The sequence below is a fragment of the Eschscholzia californica genome, unplaced genomic scaffold (genome assembly GCF_041429995.1).
Source record: "Eschscholzia californica isolate CP2 unplaced genomic scaffold, dmEscCali1.0.p SCAF_1, whole genome shotgun sequence".
In the NCBI taxonomy this organism is placed as follows: domain Eukaryota; kingdom Viridiplantae; phylum Streptophyta; class Magnoliopsida; order Ranunculales; family Papaveraceae; genus Eschscholzia; species Eschscholzia californica.
In genome coordinates, this window is record NW_028238198.1 from 75,157,911 (window position 1) to 75,173,028 (window position 15,118).

At 37.3% G+C, this 15,118-nt stretch overlaps 3 protein-coding genes across 7 annotated transcripts; all 3 read right to left on the reverse strand.

Annotated features, from left to right (window-relative positions):
• Positions 1-1,407: 1,407 nt before the first annotated feature.
• On the reverse strand, positions 1,408-5,622 carry LOC147569143 (transcription initiation factor TFIID subunit 13-like). 3 transcript variants are annotated; one of them, XM_086655588.1, is made up of 6 exons: positions 5,401-5,622; positions 3,730-3,900; positions 3,594-3,631; positions 2,298-2,357; positions 2,117-2,191; positions 1,408-1,678 (listed from the first exon to the last, which is right to left on the reverse strand). In XM_086655588.1, the coding sequence occupies exons 2-6, from the start codon at positions 3,842-3,844 to the stop codon at positions 1,568-1,570; spliced, it is 399 nt and encodes a 132-aa protein (XP_086511714.1). In that variant the 5' UTR covers positions 3,845-3,900; positions 5,401-5,622; the 3' UTR covers positions 1,408-1,567. The 3 variants fall into 3 exon arrangements, with proteins under 3 accessions (XP_086511714.1, XP_086511713.1, XP_086511715.1); XM_086655587.1 differs by having other exon boundaries at positions 3,730-3,878; positions 5,331-5,622; XM_086655589.1 differs by having other exon boundaries at positions 3,730-3,846; positions 5,381-5,511.
• A 1,080-nt stretch (positions 5,623-6,702) lies between these two features.
• On the reverse strand, positions 6,703-9,236 carry LOC147569144 (Late embryogenesis abundant protein (LEA) family protein). Its single transcript, XM_086655593.1, has 3 exons — positions 8,494-9,236; positions 8,131-8,350; positions 6,703-7,066 (listed from the first exon to the last, which is right to left on the reverse strand). Exons 1-3 carry the CDS (start codon positions 8,697-8,699, stop codon positions 6,851-6,853), a joined length of 642 nt encoding a protein of 213 aa, XP_086511719.1. The 5' UTR covers positions 8,700-9,236; the 3' UTR covers positions 6,703-6,850.
• Positions 9,237-9,405: 169 nt separating this feature from the next.
• LOC147569145 (acetate--CoA ligase CCL3-like) lies at positions 9,406-13,766 on the reverse strand. 3 transcript variants are annotated; one of them, XM_086655592.1, is made up of 4 exons: positions 13,677-13,766; positions 12,406-12,674; positions 10,641-11,231; positions 9,406-10,390 (listed from the first exon to the last, which is right to left on the reverse strand). In XM_086655592.1, the coding sequence occupies exons 2-4, from the start codon at positions 12,619-12,621 to the stop codon at positions 9,494-9,496; spliced, it is 1,704 nt and encodes a 567-aa protein (XP_086511718.1). In that variant the 5' UTR covers positions 12,622-12,674; positions 13,677-13,766; the 3' UTR covers positions 9,406-9,493. The 3 variants fall into 3 exon arrangements, with proteins under 3 accessions (XP_086511718.1, XP_086511717.1, XP_086511716.1); XM_086655591.1 differs by having other exon boundaries at positions 12,406-12,686; positions 13,652-13,721; XM_086655590.1 differs by having other exon boundaries at positions 12,406-12,686; positions 13,659-13,719.
• Between the last annotated feature and the right edge of the window lie 1,352 nt (positions 13,767-15,118).

Below are 15,118 nucleotides of genomic sequence, written 5' to 3' on the forward strand. Positions count from 1 at the left end.
CTCGCCCAGTAAAGTAACGCCTCATTTGGATATGGTACAACCGTACAAGTCAAATGGAGTTGGTCTAATTTTGCCATTTTGGAGACCAAATGGAAGATTAGTCATATCTTAGGGGGCTAAACGAGAATTAGTTCTACTGAATATAAATTCATTTGCAGTCGGCTGATATTCAAATTTCAGTTAATCTCGTTTCACCTAAATCAGTTTTGCATATGAAACACATTTTCCCATCAGAGGATTAATGGGTTTTCCGAGAGGGGAGGCGGAGCTGCGACTCATTCGGTTCCTCCATGGATGCCAAACTCGAACTAAGCTCAAAGAGATCCATCCCAACATCATCCGCCATAACCTTCATCAATCAAGCCTCCTCTCTTACTTCGTATCTGTTTGTGGACGCTCTGACAAAATGGAGTACGCTCGTCTACTCTTTTTCCAAATCGAAAACCCTAATATCTTCCTATTAAATTCCATGATCAAAGGGTATTCAGTTTCAGAACCCTCGGAAGATTCTTTACTTTTACTATCTCATGAAAGATCGTGGAATTTTGCCAGATCAATACACTTTAGTCCCCATTATTGACGTCTTATTCAAATTTACCTAGTCCCAAATTTGGTGTTGAGTTCCTGACTGTTGGGTTTGATTCCCATCCTTGTATTCAAATAGGTCTAGTATGATGATTTGTGGGATCTGTACAATAGGGAAGGTAGATAATACGGGGACTTGTAAACGAATTATCTTTCAGGGAATTCAATGATTGAAGGTTTATCACACAGTCCCCGAGATATCGAATCTTTACAACTTTATCGTGAAATGTGGGATGCTGCTATTGAACCAGATGATGCAGCAAATGTGGACATTTAGGGCCATTCGATGCTGGCAATTTGCTTCATTTTTACGCAGATTTCAGAGGACTTCTTCGTAAGATTTCTTCAGTAACAAACTTTCTCATGGATTCTACTGCACAAGGAATTTCAAGGAGATTACCAAGATCCTTTCATGGAATGTTATGATTTTTGCCCTTGCTTTGAATGGGAAAGGCCAATTCGGTATACAAAAACCCTAATGCTTCTGTACCCAAGCCGTGTCAGTGTAGGGCGTTGTTTGATTCAATAATTCCGCAACACAAAATTGAGCCAGTGTGTATGGTCCATCTTCTAGGGCGGAGTGGGCAAGCTCGAGCTGATTCAGGGTATGCCTATGAAGCCAAATGCTGCAATTCCGAGTGCATGCTTAGTGCTTACCGAATCCATGGCGATTTAGAGCTTGCAGAATTTGCATCGAAGGAGCTCATCATCCATCTTGAGCCATCGAATTCGTGTAATTATATTCTATTATCCAACATTTATGCTGAATTAGGGAAGTGGGATTATGTAGAGTACAAGCCCCCAATGAATGATAATAACGTCTTGAAAACGCAAGGTCTAAGTGAGATAAAATGATATCCAAATGTTTGTTCTTTAATGATGTAAAAGATTATAGTAACACTATTATGTACATTATATGCAAATGCATTCATATTTAACTTGTTCTATTAACCAATAACATGTGTGCACGAACTTCCCCAAATCAGTCTGCTGTTGCTATCTTCTCTTCATCCACTTCAAAAGCTTTCCTCGCTTGTTTCAGCTCCTCATGCATTGACAGAAGTTCTGTACAACGGTTGAACTTTGGTATATCCTGTGGATACAATGAAATGTTCAGATTTAGTTTTAAACTTGACATAACCGAATTAATTAACAACATTAATGTAGCCAATAAGGTGGGACCTAAAGTTTCTTCCACTTGGCACGTTTATTCGACTAAATGACTGTAAACTCAGGAATTTAAAGCGAGTTTTATTGTATGTGAATGACAAAAACATATAAGCGTATACTGTATTCGAATATTATGTCTGATCTGAGCCTGAGTGTAGGCTCTTACGCATCGATTTACTACTCCATATGTTCAATAAGGATGAAAAAGGAACCAGTTGTCCATTGCTAGCCACAGCCCGACTCGATGGAGTTCAGACACAATATTGTTGAATGAAAAACATTATCAGCTTAGTTCCCGCTGAGTTCAACAATAAATGAAAGAAAATCGAAGGGTGTTGATATCAACTTTTGCAGAATGTACCTTACGCATCAGATATAGGAAGTCTTCGGTCAAAAACTTTCCCCTTTTAGACGCCATCCCTTGGGCTTTATGCACCTGCCAAATTTTTTACACCCAAAGATGTTATCTATTAATGTTGAAGAATCAGCCTTACTTCTTGAGCGGTCTTCTGGTCTATGAAATGTCAACAAATTAAACTTACTAAATCTGTGACGTAGTCGACAACTATGTCCTCCACAAGAGCAACTGTCTCCGGAAGTGGCTGGTAAGGACAACAACGAAGTTTTAAATCTGGTTAGAATTTGGTGAAGGCTTGAAATCTAGCAGGAATCCATATTTTCCACGGAGATTGTCCAGTTCTGGGGTGGAAGTCTAATGTGATTAATCTATTATTTACACTTTGCAGAGCAAATTCACACTTCCAACTGATGAGTAATGACTTGTTTTCCTGCACCCTTTTTGAACAATGGGGACAGGGAAAAAATTGAAGCTCAATCTCAGAAAAATGTAAATCCTTTCAATGCAAAAACACAGTCCTATTGAAATTCTCGTGATTGTTTATGAAATCATAAAAGTGCCAAAGAGCGAACCAACCATCATGAGAAGTAAATTCCAGGTTGAGAGATTCCCAGAAGTATGTACCCAATTTCCCCATTCCAGCTATATGGATGCAGATATAAATTATCGCAAAATTTCAAGTTTGTGAAGAGAAGTCAAATTACTCCAGTTTCAGTAATGTAATTGTTTTACAAGTAAACTATTTTACCTTCCTAATCTGTCATTGTTTTTTCTGTACTTAAACTCTTAAATTTTGATGTCTAGAAGTGCTAACAAGTAACAAATCCACACGAACAGGAAAATTGGAACCTAGATGACATAGAGAAAGATACAAAAGGGCAACCTAGATCGCATGGGCACCCCCAAAACAGATGAAGTTTAAAGACTAACGGAGGTATTAAGTTTGTAGGCATCCAATGACTAGATATTAGTGTATAAGAGTTCATGAGACTCCGTTTCTCCGTATGAGACTATTCTTAAACACCCCCTCAAGTGTGGCGTCCTTAGAGTAAAAGACACGGCCTTTTGTTGCGTGAAGTGTATCATGTGCGACCTTTGAGCCTATCATGTGTGTGCGTGGCTAGAATACCAAATAAAGTTTGTCAGGCATTCAACTCCCTATCAATTACATTATTGGTCATGTCTTCATTCATTTGAGACTATTAACACAAGAAAAAACAAAGAATTCTACACAAACTTCATATAGACATTTCGAAAATTGGTGTTCTTTGAACTTGGGTTTCTCTATCAAAATTGTACATAAGTTGTGGGTTTAAGTTCATGAACCTGAGAAGTACAAGTTTCATCATAGATTCATAATCATTGAGTATTCCTAAACCCTAAAGTACCAAAATTCAGTTTTCCCACTTAAAACTATGATTGTTCCTCAATTGCATATATATAAAACCCCCATAACTGGTGAAGAGTGAGAGATACTTACATTGGCATCATCCCCAAAACCATACATCATGTGCTGCACTAAAAAAAATTCAACACTATAATAATAAGATCAAAAGATAAACCTAATTAATATGTAAATAAGTCAAGATTAGAAGACAATTGGTTGATTAACTTACAATCTTTCTGGAAAAGACCTCGTTTTCGCTTGGAAGAACCATCGGACGGCATTGAAGATCCTCCTCCTCCCCATGTTTTTCCCTTGGAGTTCGAAGTGGTTGAAGAATTTTGCATTTCTGCAACCCGATTACTCGTTGTCTATATACACCTTATGGGATGCAGGGGTGGCCCTGGGCCAAAGCGAACAAAGCGTCGCTTCGGGCCACCGACTTTTAGGGGCCACCGATACATTAATTTCTGTAAGAAATATATAAGAAGTTCGACTCTCTAAAAAAAATTATAAGGGCCCCATTTAAAAAATGTTAAGTAAAAAGGGCCACCAAATTTGATGATCTTTAAATGAATGGTGGGCCTGACAGTTTGTTTGATTTATGGGAAAGTAAAGTAGAAAATGTTGATTCAAAAACTGGCGGAGACAAGTGATGATTACGAGAAGCTTAACCCATTAAAAAATGTTAAGTAAAAAGGGCCACCAAGACATTAGGTTTCAAGCTCCATAATTACGAGAGGCTTTAGAAGAACTGGTGGAGACAAGTGATGATTCAAAAACAGTTTATGATGCCGAAAATATATTAAAACAAGACTTTGAAAATTTTGAATTCCTTTTGCGCATGGTTATTTGGCATAATATATTGTTTGCGGTAAACTCTGTTAGCAAAACACTTCAAACTGAATATATAGATATTGATGTTGCATTAGAGAAATTGAATGGACTCATTCATTATCTTAAAGATTATAGAGAAGTGAGATTTGAAGAAGGCATGTTTGAAGCAAAGAAATTGCCATTAAAATGGGAGTTGAGACAACATTTCGGGAAAAACGTATTATTCGAAGAAAGAAACAGTTTGACGAGAATGCGTGTGAAGATCCATCAATGTCACCTGAAGAAGCATTTAGAGTTAATTATTACATATACATATTAGATCGGACTCTTTCTTCATTTAAGAGCAGCTTCGAGCAAACTAAAAATACAAAGAATTATTTAGTTTTCTGTTTGAGTTGAAAAGTTGAACTCCCAAGATGATGGTGATTTGAGATATTCATGTGTTCGCCTTAAAACCTTTTTCAAGCATAATGAGTCATATGACATAGACATACTAGACTTATTTTCTGAACTGAAAGTGTTGAAGCGTCTTTTACCAAATGAGATCAAAAGACCAACTGAAGTGCTAGATTTTTTGAAAGATATGAAAGGTTGTTAACCGAACACATGAGTTTCTTATAGAATTATGTTAAACGATACCAGTTATTGTTGTCTCTGCAGAAAGAAGTTTTTCTAAGTTGAAGTTGATTAAGTCTTATATTCGATCTACTATGTCAGAAGAAAGGTTAAACGGGCTAGCTACATTATCTATTGAGAAGAATATGGCTGACAGTCTGGATTATTCGACGATTATTAGTGACTTTGCATCGAAAAATTTAAGAAAAACAAAATTTCAGTGATTGTAATTATCAAAACAATTATTTTATTATATAAATATGATGAAAATATTTTGCGGTACTTATTGTTTTCATGTAAATACATTTATACGTTTTACAATTTGATAGAAAGGGCCACATTTTCAGACCTCGCTTCGAGCCACGGAAAAGTCAGGGCCGCCCCTGATGGGATGTGAAGTGTGTAAAATTAGTTCTAGTAAAAAAGTTGACCTGAACTTGTAGGCTTAAGCAATCTAACTGTAAGTGAAGCTGAAGCAAATTAGGGTTTCCAGAACTGAAAAGATTAATCGACCTTCAAACGCATGATGAAACCCTAACTCTAGTAAATTCGAATAAGTGAAATTGGGGAAATCAGTTAGAAATAAAATCTGGAATTTTCTTTCTTTTTTGTTCATTTGAAGTTGGTTTGAGCTTGGTCGCCTTGCGTGAGTGGAATCCACAATAAACAGAACTGGGCCTAACAAAATACCGTCTGGTGCCTTAATCATATCTATGTCCACCGCTTTGGGTGCACAGAACTGGGCCTAACAAATTACCGTCTGGTGCCTTAATCATATCTATGTCCACCGCTTTTGGTGCATTGGTTGGGACTCCCTCTTAAGACTATGAGGTCGTGGAATCGAGCCCCATTGAGAATAGTTTAATATGGAGATTTATCCCATGTAATTTCGACAATTAATAATATAGATCTATGAATAGATGGACTTTTAGATCCCCTGGGATCGTCCTAAGGGTCTTAACTTGTTATAGCCTCCACTGTTTCATTTTTTTCTTCTCTTTTACTCATTGGGGCTAACATGGACTTGTTTCGAGTTAGCAGACTGTCTTAGAGGGGCAGGATTCATAGTTGTAATTGTGGTGTATAAAATTATCTTTTCCCTATTATAGGTGGACCGTGGACAAACGAAAATAAGATAATGATGATGTACTCATTAATGAGTCTTAGATATATCCCTCTGAGGCCCCTTCTACCAGTCAAATGTCATGGCATCACAAGGATCATCTGATCCATAACTAACTTGTGGGTTCACATTTTTACGTAAGGATATGTATCATCTCTCTCTCTCTCTCTCTCACTGTGGAAGATGGAGAGGAAGAGTGGTTGATGTTTTTACATAAGGACTTCTTTTCATCAAGACCTTTTGCTTAAAATTTATCTGAGCAAAGAAGTCATCGTGACAGGATCGCGACAATTAATATGAAAAAAGAGGTGATTATTGTTGTTAACAAGGAAGATATTACGTATCCAAATCAGGTGAAGGAAAAGCTTCAACATTGTCGAAATGGAGCCGCAACTACTTCAGTGAGTTCATTTGGCTTGTGGTTCCAGTGGTAAATGTGCTTGATAATCACTCTACATCTGTAACATCTCTGTATAAAGGTTGAACTTGGAGACAGATCCAAGAAGGGCAGGCTCCCATTGCCACCCTTCCGGCAGCAGGATAGTAAAGCTAATGTACATTAATTTCGGCCACACACACACACAAAACATGAAACATCTTCGATATAACTAATAATCGCATTGAAACATCTTCAATATACCTAATAATTGCATTCCGTGATATGTTTTCAAGGGTAATCACCTTATAAGTATGAATCCACAACAAAGAGAGTTTGTTTATTCGTAGAAGTACAAAGATAACTAGAATAGTAGAACAAGTCTTCTTAAATGCAGGAAATTTACAGATTAATTTTACCTGCCAAGTACCATGAATGCATAGCAAGGCTACCAAAGGATAGAATATTGGCAAGTGACGATAACCCATGAATCATACCAAACTTCTTATTCATTGCAGCAAGCTTAGGGTTCACCTTTGCAACGTCCTTGTTCTTGGTCCACCCAACTTCCTCTCCAATGTTCTCTTCTCTCTCCAATTTGTGTCTTTGCTTCATCATCTACCCACAACAAATCAAAATCTCTCACTCTAAACAAAATTTTAAGAGATAACAAAATCCTAAAGAAACAAGCTCTGGATCTTATTAGATAGCTGACACTATCTAGATGAAAGATCAGGTTTGCAAATCTTAGACTTGGTCGCAGAATTGGTTCGTACTTCGGCGGGCGCTTTTCCATAGGAGCAGAGAGAAGAACTCGGCTAAGCGTTTATTATTTCTAGAATTCAAACCATTTGAGATGCACTGTTAAGTATTTCGTTTCCTAATGGAGCTGCCTCTGGCTCCTTTTTGCCTAGTGATCCCAATCCGCAATAAAAAGGCTTATGGTGTGTTTGGATGGCGGAATCATGAATCCGCGGATTCATGAGTCCTTGGGATTCATGATTCCACGGATTCATGAATCCAAGTAATATTTTTTTGGCTTGTTTGGCAACTAAGAATCCTATGATTTATTATTATTTGAGTATTTTTAAACGTCTTTAGAAAAAATATGATTTTGAAAAAAAAATAATGATTTTGAAAAAAAATAATGATTTTGAAAAAAAATAATGATTTTGTAGAAGGAAATATTTTTTTGTTGATTTTAAGTTTGAAATTTAGGTTCATTAATCCAAGATCTTCGCAAATCTTAGGGGGTAAGGTGGGATTTTGGTCCAATACAAATTTTGGAATTAGTAATCCTTAAGATTCAAGAGTCCTAGGATTCTTGGTAGCCAAACAGACCAAGGATTCATGATTCCTACCAAATTCCACTTTTGATAGGAATCCTACTTAAGAATCCTGCAACCAAACACACCATTACTGGATTTCTGAAATCAAGCTTTCCATGGAAAGACTTAAACAACCATTGAATTTTATCATATATCAATTAACATGGGTTGCCTAATTACTTCCCAAAAGATCTCAAAACTTCTCTTATTAGAGAACAAACAAACTTAAACCCTATTTGTTCTACTTTCATGAAAATTAAAAATCCAACTAGAAACCCTAAACAAGAAAAAAAAAACACCAGGGATGATCAATTCTTATATCTTGAAATTACTTGGAAGAGAAAAGGGTATTACCTCAATTGTCATGGGAGTAAAGACAACCAAATTAGAGACATTGAAAACGAAAGATGAGATTAGAAAACTCAATTGGTATCTCTCAACAGATGATGATGATTTCCATGGATGAAGATAACCAAATGAAGCCAGTGATATAGCAGAACAAACAGTCACCATTGAGAAATAAGCAGGAAACATCTTACTCTGAAGATTCCCAAATTGATGTCTTGGAAGATTCCTGTTTGTATCAATCGATGAATCCAAATTTTAGGGTTTTGGGTAGTCAAATTTTTGCATAAAAGAATCAACTTTATGATTAAAGAGAAATAATGTAATTGAAGTTTTAAAGAGAGAGAGAGAGAAAGAACAATATATATATACTTGAACATGATGATTCCACCGATGAAGGTTACCCAAAGAGCTGCTCCCCATGAAGTTGAGAAGCTCAAAAGATGACAAAGTTTTAGGGCAATTTTGAACTTGGATGAATATTCACCATCTGATTTTGATCCGAAAGTTTCTGGAGAAAATATGATCCCAAATGCTAGGAAAGCTACTGCAACAAGAAACCTAGTAATCCAAGCCATCTTCTTCTTCTTCTGCCTCTCTCTCTCTCTACTCTCTTCTTTTCTCTGTATGCGACAGGACAACTGATAGAGGGGTTGAGAGTTTGAAGAAGTCTACTCTGCTTGGAGTATGGTTAGGTGAGAATGAGATTAATGAGTAATGACTTGGGGGTGATCTTAAAGACGCCTCATCAAAGTGTTCTTGGCGCTCCTTTTATTCACATTCTTCTTCCAAAGCAAAGTTTGTCTTTATGGGGCGCCACTAACACTTTACAGGCGCGCTAAAATAACCCTTAACTTGGGTTACTATCCTAAATTGAACTTCCAAAAAGATTTCATATAACTTATCCTACTAAATAAGTCACAAGTGAAGCCCTAAAGATTGGAAATGAAAAACCAAGTTTGTTTACTTAGGAGAAGCTTTGATGATCGTTAGCCATAACCATTAAAAGGTGAAGGGACAAGCTATCTGTCTGTACTCTGTAGTGGCCGTGCCTTGAGTACGCCATGAGCTTGGTGGCATTTTGTGACACCGCCAGTAGCAACCGAAGCAGCCTCATGTGATCCTACAACTATGCACAGAAAATAGACCCTGATACGGGCTAAATAAATAGAGTCCTGATTACAACCCAAACCTTGAGCAGGATTGGCCTGAGAAACGATTATGGATCGGTTAAACGAACCCAAAGTCAAATACAACATCCACTGTTATGAAAACTCACTGATGAAAATCAACGTCCATAGTTTATATATTTGTATGAAAGATCAAATGAATGTTCACACTTGGTACAACAACCTCTGAAACACTCAAAATTCTATAATCTACTTCTCTTAACAGGACCCATTTCTTTCGCCTTGGCTCTCAGTAAATGTTTCTGTATCTTTCCTGTTGCTGTCTTCGGCAGAGGTCCAAATACAACTGATTTTGGTACCCAAAATGAAGGCATTTTCTGTCGAGAAAACTTCATGATATCCTGAGCTAAATCATTCTCGTTTGATCCCTCCATTCCTGGTTTCAGTGTTATGAAAGCACAAGGAGATTCTCCCCATTGTTCATCTGGTCTCGACACCACTGATGTTTCAAAAACAGCAGGATGTTGGTATAATATACTTTCTACTTCTAAACTACTAATATTTTCGCCTCCTGAGATGATTATATCCTTAGCCCTATCTTTGATCTCTATATACCCGTCCGGATGTTTCACTGCAAGATCTCCCGTATGAAACCACCCATTAGCAAAAGCTTCCTCATTTGCTTTTGGGTTCTTTAGGTATCCTTTCATTACAGAGTTTCCACGTGCAACAATTTCTCCCATGGTTTTTCCATCAGAAGGTACAGGTGTCCCTTTCTCTGTATCAATGACATCTAGACCTTCTAATCCTATGTACCGAACACCTTGACGAGCATTTAAACGGGCTTGAGCTTCCAATGGTAGTGAGTCCCACTCGGGCTTCCAGGCACAAACAGTTGACGGGCCATATGTTTCTGAGAGACCATAAGTGTGGGTTATGCGAAAGCCATGATTGGACATGGCTGCTAGAACAGGAGGAGGTGGTGCTGCACCGGCTGTCATCACGTTGACTTGACGCGGGAGAGGGAGAATGGTTTGATCTCGAGGAGCACTTGCAATGGTGTTCAAAACAATGGGTGCAGCACAGAAATGGGTTACTCCTTTAGTAGCTATGGCTGAGTAAACAGCCTTGGCTGTCACCTGAAAGTGTATAAAATAGACGAATCAAATACAATAGCCTAATTTACACAAACAAGCTAGGTTATTGGAGAAATTGCAAAACCAAAAAAATGAAACAAATGACTGAGAAATGCAAACAACATAATTGAGGAAAATACAAAACTGATAGATATATTCATGAAGAAAAAAATAATTTGCATTTCCCATTGATAGTGATGACTGATTTCAATTGTTTAATAGAGAATTAAAATTTGAGTCCTGTAGGAGTTACCTGGCGAAGGCATACGCTTGTACCACAAAGAGCGGCAAGAGTCCAAGGGTAACACCAACCGTTGCAATGGAACATAGGTAGAGTCCAAAGGTAAACCGCCCCTTCAGTCATCCCCCATATAAGGGCACCACTAAGAGACATCACATATGCACCCCGATGGCTCAATACCACCCCTTTTGGACTTGAAGTTGTACCAGAAGTATAACCCAAGGAAATGCTTTGCCACTCATCATTTGGCGGTTTCCAATCAAACTCAGGATCACCGGTTTCCAAAAAGGTCTCGTAATCAATCGCCCCTTTCTGAAGTGCATGTTTGAGTTGTGAAGGATCACAGTTTTCGTCACCTACAACAATCAGAAGTGGAGGTTTGAAGTTGCCATTTTTTTTGGTTGCTAATATATTCAAAGCTTCCTCCGCCAAGAGAAAGAACTCCTGGTCCACAATTACAACTGAAGCTACCGAGTGCCCTAGAAGAAACGCAATTGTTGGTGCATTTAGGCGAATGTTGACACAGTTGACTACAGCTCCAGCCATTGGAACTCCAAAATGAGCTTCGTATATGGCTGGAATATTGGGTGCTATAACAGCTACCTGCAAAAACGTGCAATTAAATACATGATCCGATTGTAATAGAAATCAAATACAATATTGAACAGCACCAAAACAAAATCATAATTAAACAAGTGAAATCTTGTAGCAGAGGAATATGCCACTAAGACAAGCTTGTAATAAGGAAAATATTGGTGTAAATTATCTTCCCGAGGAACATATACTGCAAAATTGAGTATCGCTTTCTAGGCTAAAATAGAAAAGGGAAAAGTTAACTTATGATCTAGCAATGGCAGATTTGTCAGAGTTGATATGGACCCCCAATGCTGATAATTAACCTCACCTTGGAAACGAGTGTTTGTTAGTACTAGCAAACCAGAAAAGAAATAATGGGAATAAACAATCACACAGGAACACAAAGGGTTACATGGTTCGGTCATAACCCTACTCCACCACGAACAATGGCACAATGATTTCGCCATATATGAAGAACAAGGACAACAAGACTTCTCAAGAGCTTCTATATATAATTAGCCACAACACCATCAGCACTATGTGCCTCCATGATTTCTTTCTAAAACCGAGTCACAAAAAAGTTCCGAAAACATCACCAGCCGCCCTTTGTAGACTAAGGCAACATAATGTAAATGGGGGCTGCCGTATTGATAAACTGCCCATCGATGGCCAACTCATATTCAATGCACTTTCAACTGTGTTTGTGGATCCCCTAAATGAGGGCTCTTTAATATCCCTTCTTATAGTGGAAGAGCAAGCAGTCTATAGACGTTATCATAATACCATGGACCATCTGGGACTACCCAAAGTTTCTAGACCATATATAGGCTTTCTAATAAAGTCCAACAGAAATCAAGAATAACTTCATCAAAATCCTAGATTGTTTTGACACATCATATAACAAATTCAAAATCAATATATCCAGATTGGTAGTATGGATTGGTAGTATGGTGTTCAGATGAAAACAAATTCCAAATTCAGATAGATAATATCAAACCTCAAAAAGATCAACAATAAATGAGTACCCAAATTAATCTTGATCAACAATATCATAATCTGATTGTATATTCTTGATTAAACAATCAAAATAAAGCAAACCCATAAAAACAATTAGAACTTGTTCCTAATTGAAAAGAGTAAGCTCAAAATAATGAATGAAAAAAAGAAAAGAAAATGAAAGTTAAGTTGGAATGAAGGTTACAGTTTTGCCAGGTCCGATGGAGTTTTTGGTTAAAGCAGAAGCTAAACGACGACATCTGTGGTAAGTTTGAAGCCAAGAGTAATGTAAAGATCCATGAATAATGGATTTCCTTTGTGGGTGAACTAAAGCTGCTCTTTCCAGAAACCAGAGTGGTGTTAGAGCTGTATAATTCGCTTCATTCTTTCGCAGATCATCTATATCTCCTTCAATCGCCATCCCAATTGATTTCCTCTCTCTCTCTCTCTCTCTCTCTACACCAACCCACCCCTCTCTCTCTTACTCTTTTTTTTTGCGATTGGTAAAGGGAGCTGGAAGTTGTTGTTGGGGAGCTATTATGGGTGGGGAGCTATAAAGATTAGTAAGGGGAGATAAGACTTTTAGATTATTATTTTAAAGACCTTTAATGTTACGGATTTTAAATGTGAAACTCATAATTTGATGGACTCAAGTGTAATATAGTCAAATATCTCAGAAATAACAAAAAGAAAAACGCTTTCTTCCTCTTTCACTCGTTCTCTCTTCTGAATTCGAATCTCCTAAATATCCTTCTTGCAATCTTTTTCCTTCATCAACTACAAATTTACGGCGACTTCTACCCAAGTATTTTCCCCAATGAAGAAGACATCAACCAAAATCGAGAAACTATTTTACTTTTTTCTAAATAGAGAAATTTCACAAATAGATAAACTATTTGATTTTTTTCTCCTAACCTGGGGGGAAATTTTACAAAAATTTCCCTAGGGAAATTGTTGAACGAACAGAAATAGTTTGCCTCTTTTTGGGCAAATTTTTAAAGTTGAAGGAAAAAAGAGAAATAAAATTTAACCGAAAATATTTGTCTTGCAAATTCCTTACATCTTGAGAGAGATCTTCATCTATACTAACACTGTTTGATTGGGTTGGTGGTTGGTGATTCGATTGAAAAATATATTTTTCCTCCATTAAAGAAGCAACATCATAAATATCTTGCGATAGTGGTAATGGTTGTTTTGTATCTTGATTGTGGAGAAGAAAAGAGAGGTATTGTTGTTGAAATATTTAGGGTTTAAGAAAAAATAGGAAAGAAAAGAAAAATTACTATTACAATTTTTTAGTTGTAACTATTTTTTTTAATCCCTCTCTAATTCATTATTTAATTTCAAATCCGGAAAAATAGCTCCTAATACTAAATTGGTATGGGGAGCTGTAATACAAAAAACTGATTTTGTACTACAGCTCCCCAACAACAATTTCCAGCTCCCCTTACCAATCGCCTTTTTTTTTTGTTGAACCTCTCTCTCTTACTCTCTTCTGAAATAAGAGTTTTGTCAACGTTTGGTTTTAATATTAAAAAGGGATATTTAGCCTAGATAATCACACGTACGTGGACAACCATTTTATAAACAAATATGCAGTGTTAAGGTCAAACAAAAATATTTGCATAGGCGTTTGGGTCAAAGGTAGTCCCCTTATTGATTTGTATCACAGACAAACCATTGATCCAGTTGACTAGAGACAGATTGCTACTGAACGTCTCTAATCAACTGGGACAACGGTTAGTCTATGAGCGAGGCCCAATAATAGACAAATCTTTGATCCAAATGCTAATGGTAGTATTTTTCTTCGACCGTAATGTTAATTAATAGTTTTTCTATTGATGCAGTTGACACCTTAAGTGAACCAGACAAAAGAAAATTAACTAATTTGGCTAATAAATGGTATTAGGTAGAAAACCAACTATGAGTTGATAAATGTTAAAAACAAGTGAGTGTTGTAAACAATCCCACCCGTGAGAAGGAGGGTGGTGCTACTCTTAAGGTGGTGAGACGGAGGGTGGTGCTACTCTTAAGGTGGTGAGACGGAGGGTGGTGCTACTCTTAAGAGATTAAGTATCATTCCCTAGTGAGACTTTTTCAAACTTTGAGGCCCAGAAGTGCCAAATCGAACAGTATCACTAGTAGCCTGAAGGCTCGTCTGCATTGTTACACAACGCGTTATCAGCACGATTCGCTCTACTATGATGTGGTCTTGAAAGGGTGTGTTGTAAACAATCCTACACCGGTGATGAGCCGGAGTGTGATGATCCTCTTAGGAGGTTGAGTGCCCTTCCCTAGTGAGGTCTTTTAAAACCATGAGGCCCTTAAGTGCTACAACGAACAATATCACTAGGAGTCCAGAAGGATGGTCCGCATCATACCACAATACGTTTCAACATGATTCGCTATACTATGATGCGGTCTTGGGAGGGTGTTTTGTAAACAATCCCACATTGGTGGTGAGACGGAGTGTGGTGTTCCTCTTAAAAGGTTAAGTATCTTTTCCTAGTAAAGCCTTTTAAAATCGTAAAACACATAAGTGCCAAAACAGACAGTATTACTAGCAGCCCAGAAAATTGGTCTGTATCATCCCACGACAGTGAGGTGTTTTACTTCCCGTTTACTCTTATTTTTAAGGCTAATCTCGCAAATAAAAACTTATTTTAAGAGACAGTGTATGAAGACATAGAGCAACTCCGAGGTAAACATACCATGGTTGAAGCTTTGAAATTTTTCAAGGCAAACATTTAACTTGTGAACATTTAGTTTTGAAAACCACCTTATATCCTATTATAAATGTATCACGACTATATGAAGATTGCCCAATTGTGACCTCCATGGACCATTGGCTACCACAATGGTATCGGGTGAAAGTGAAACCTATGAGATAAAAGACTCACTCGAAAATAAAAAAAAAA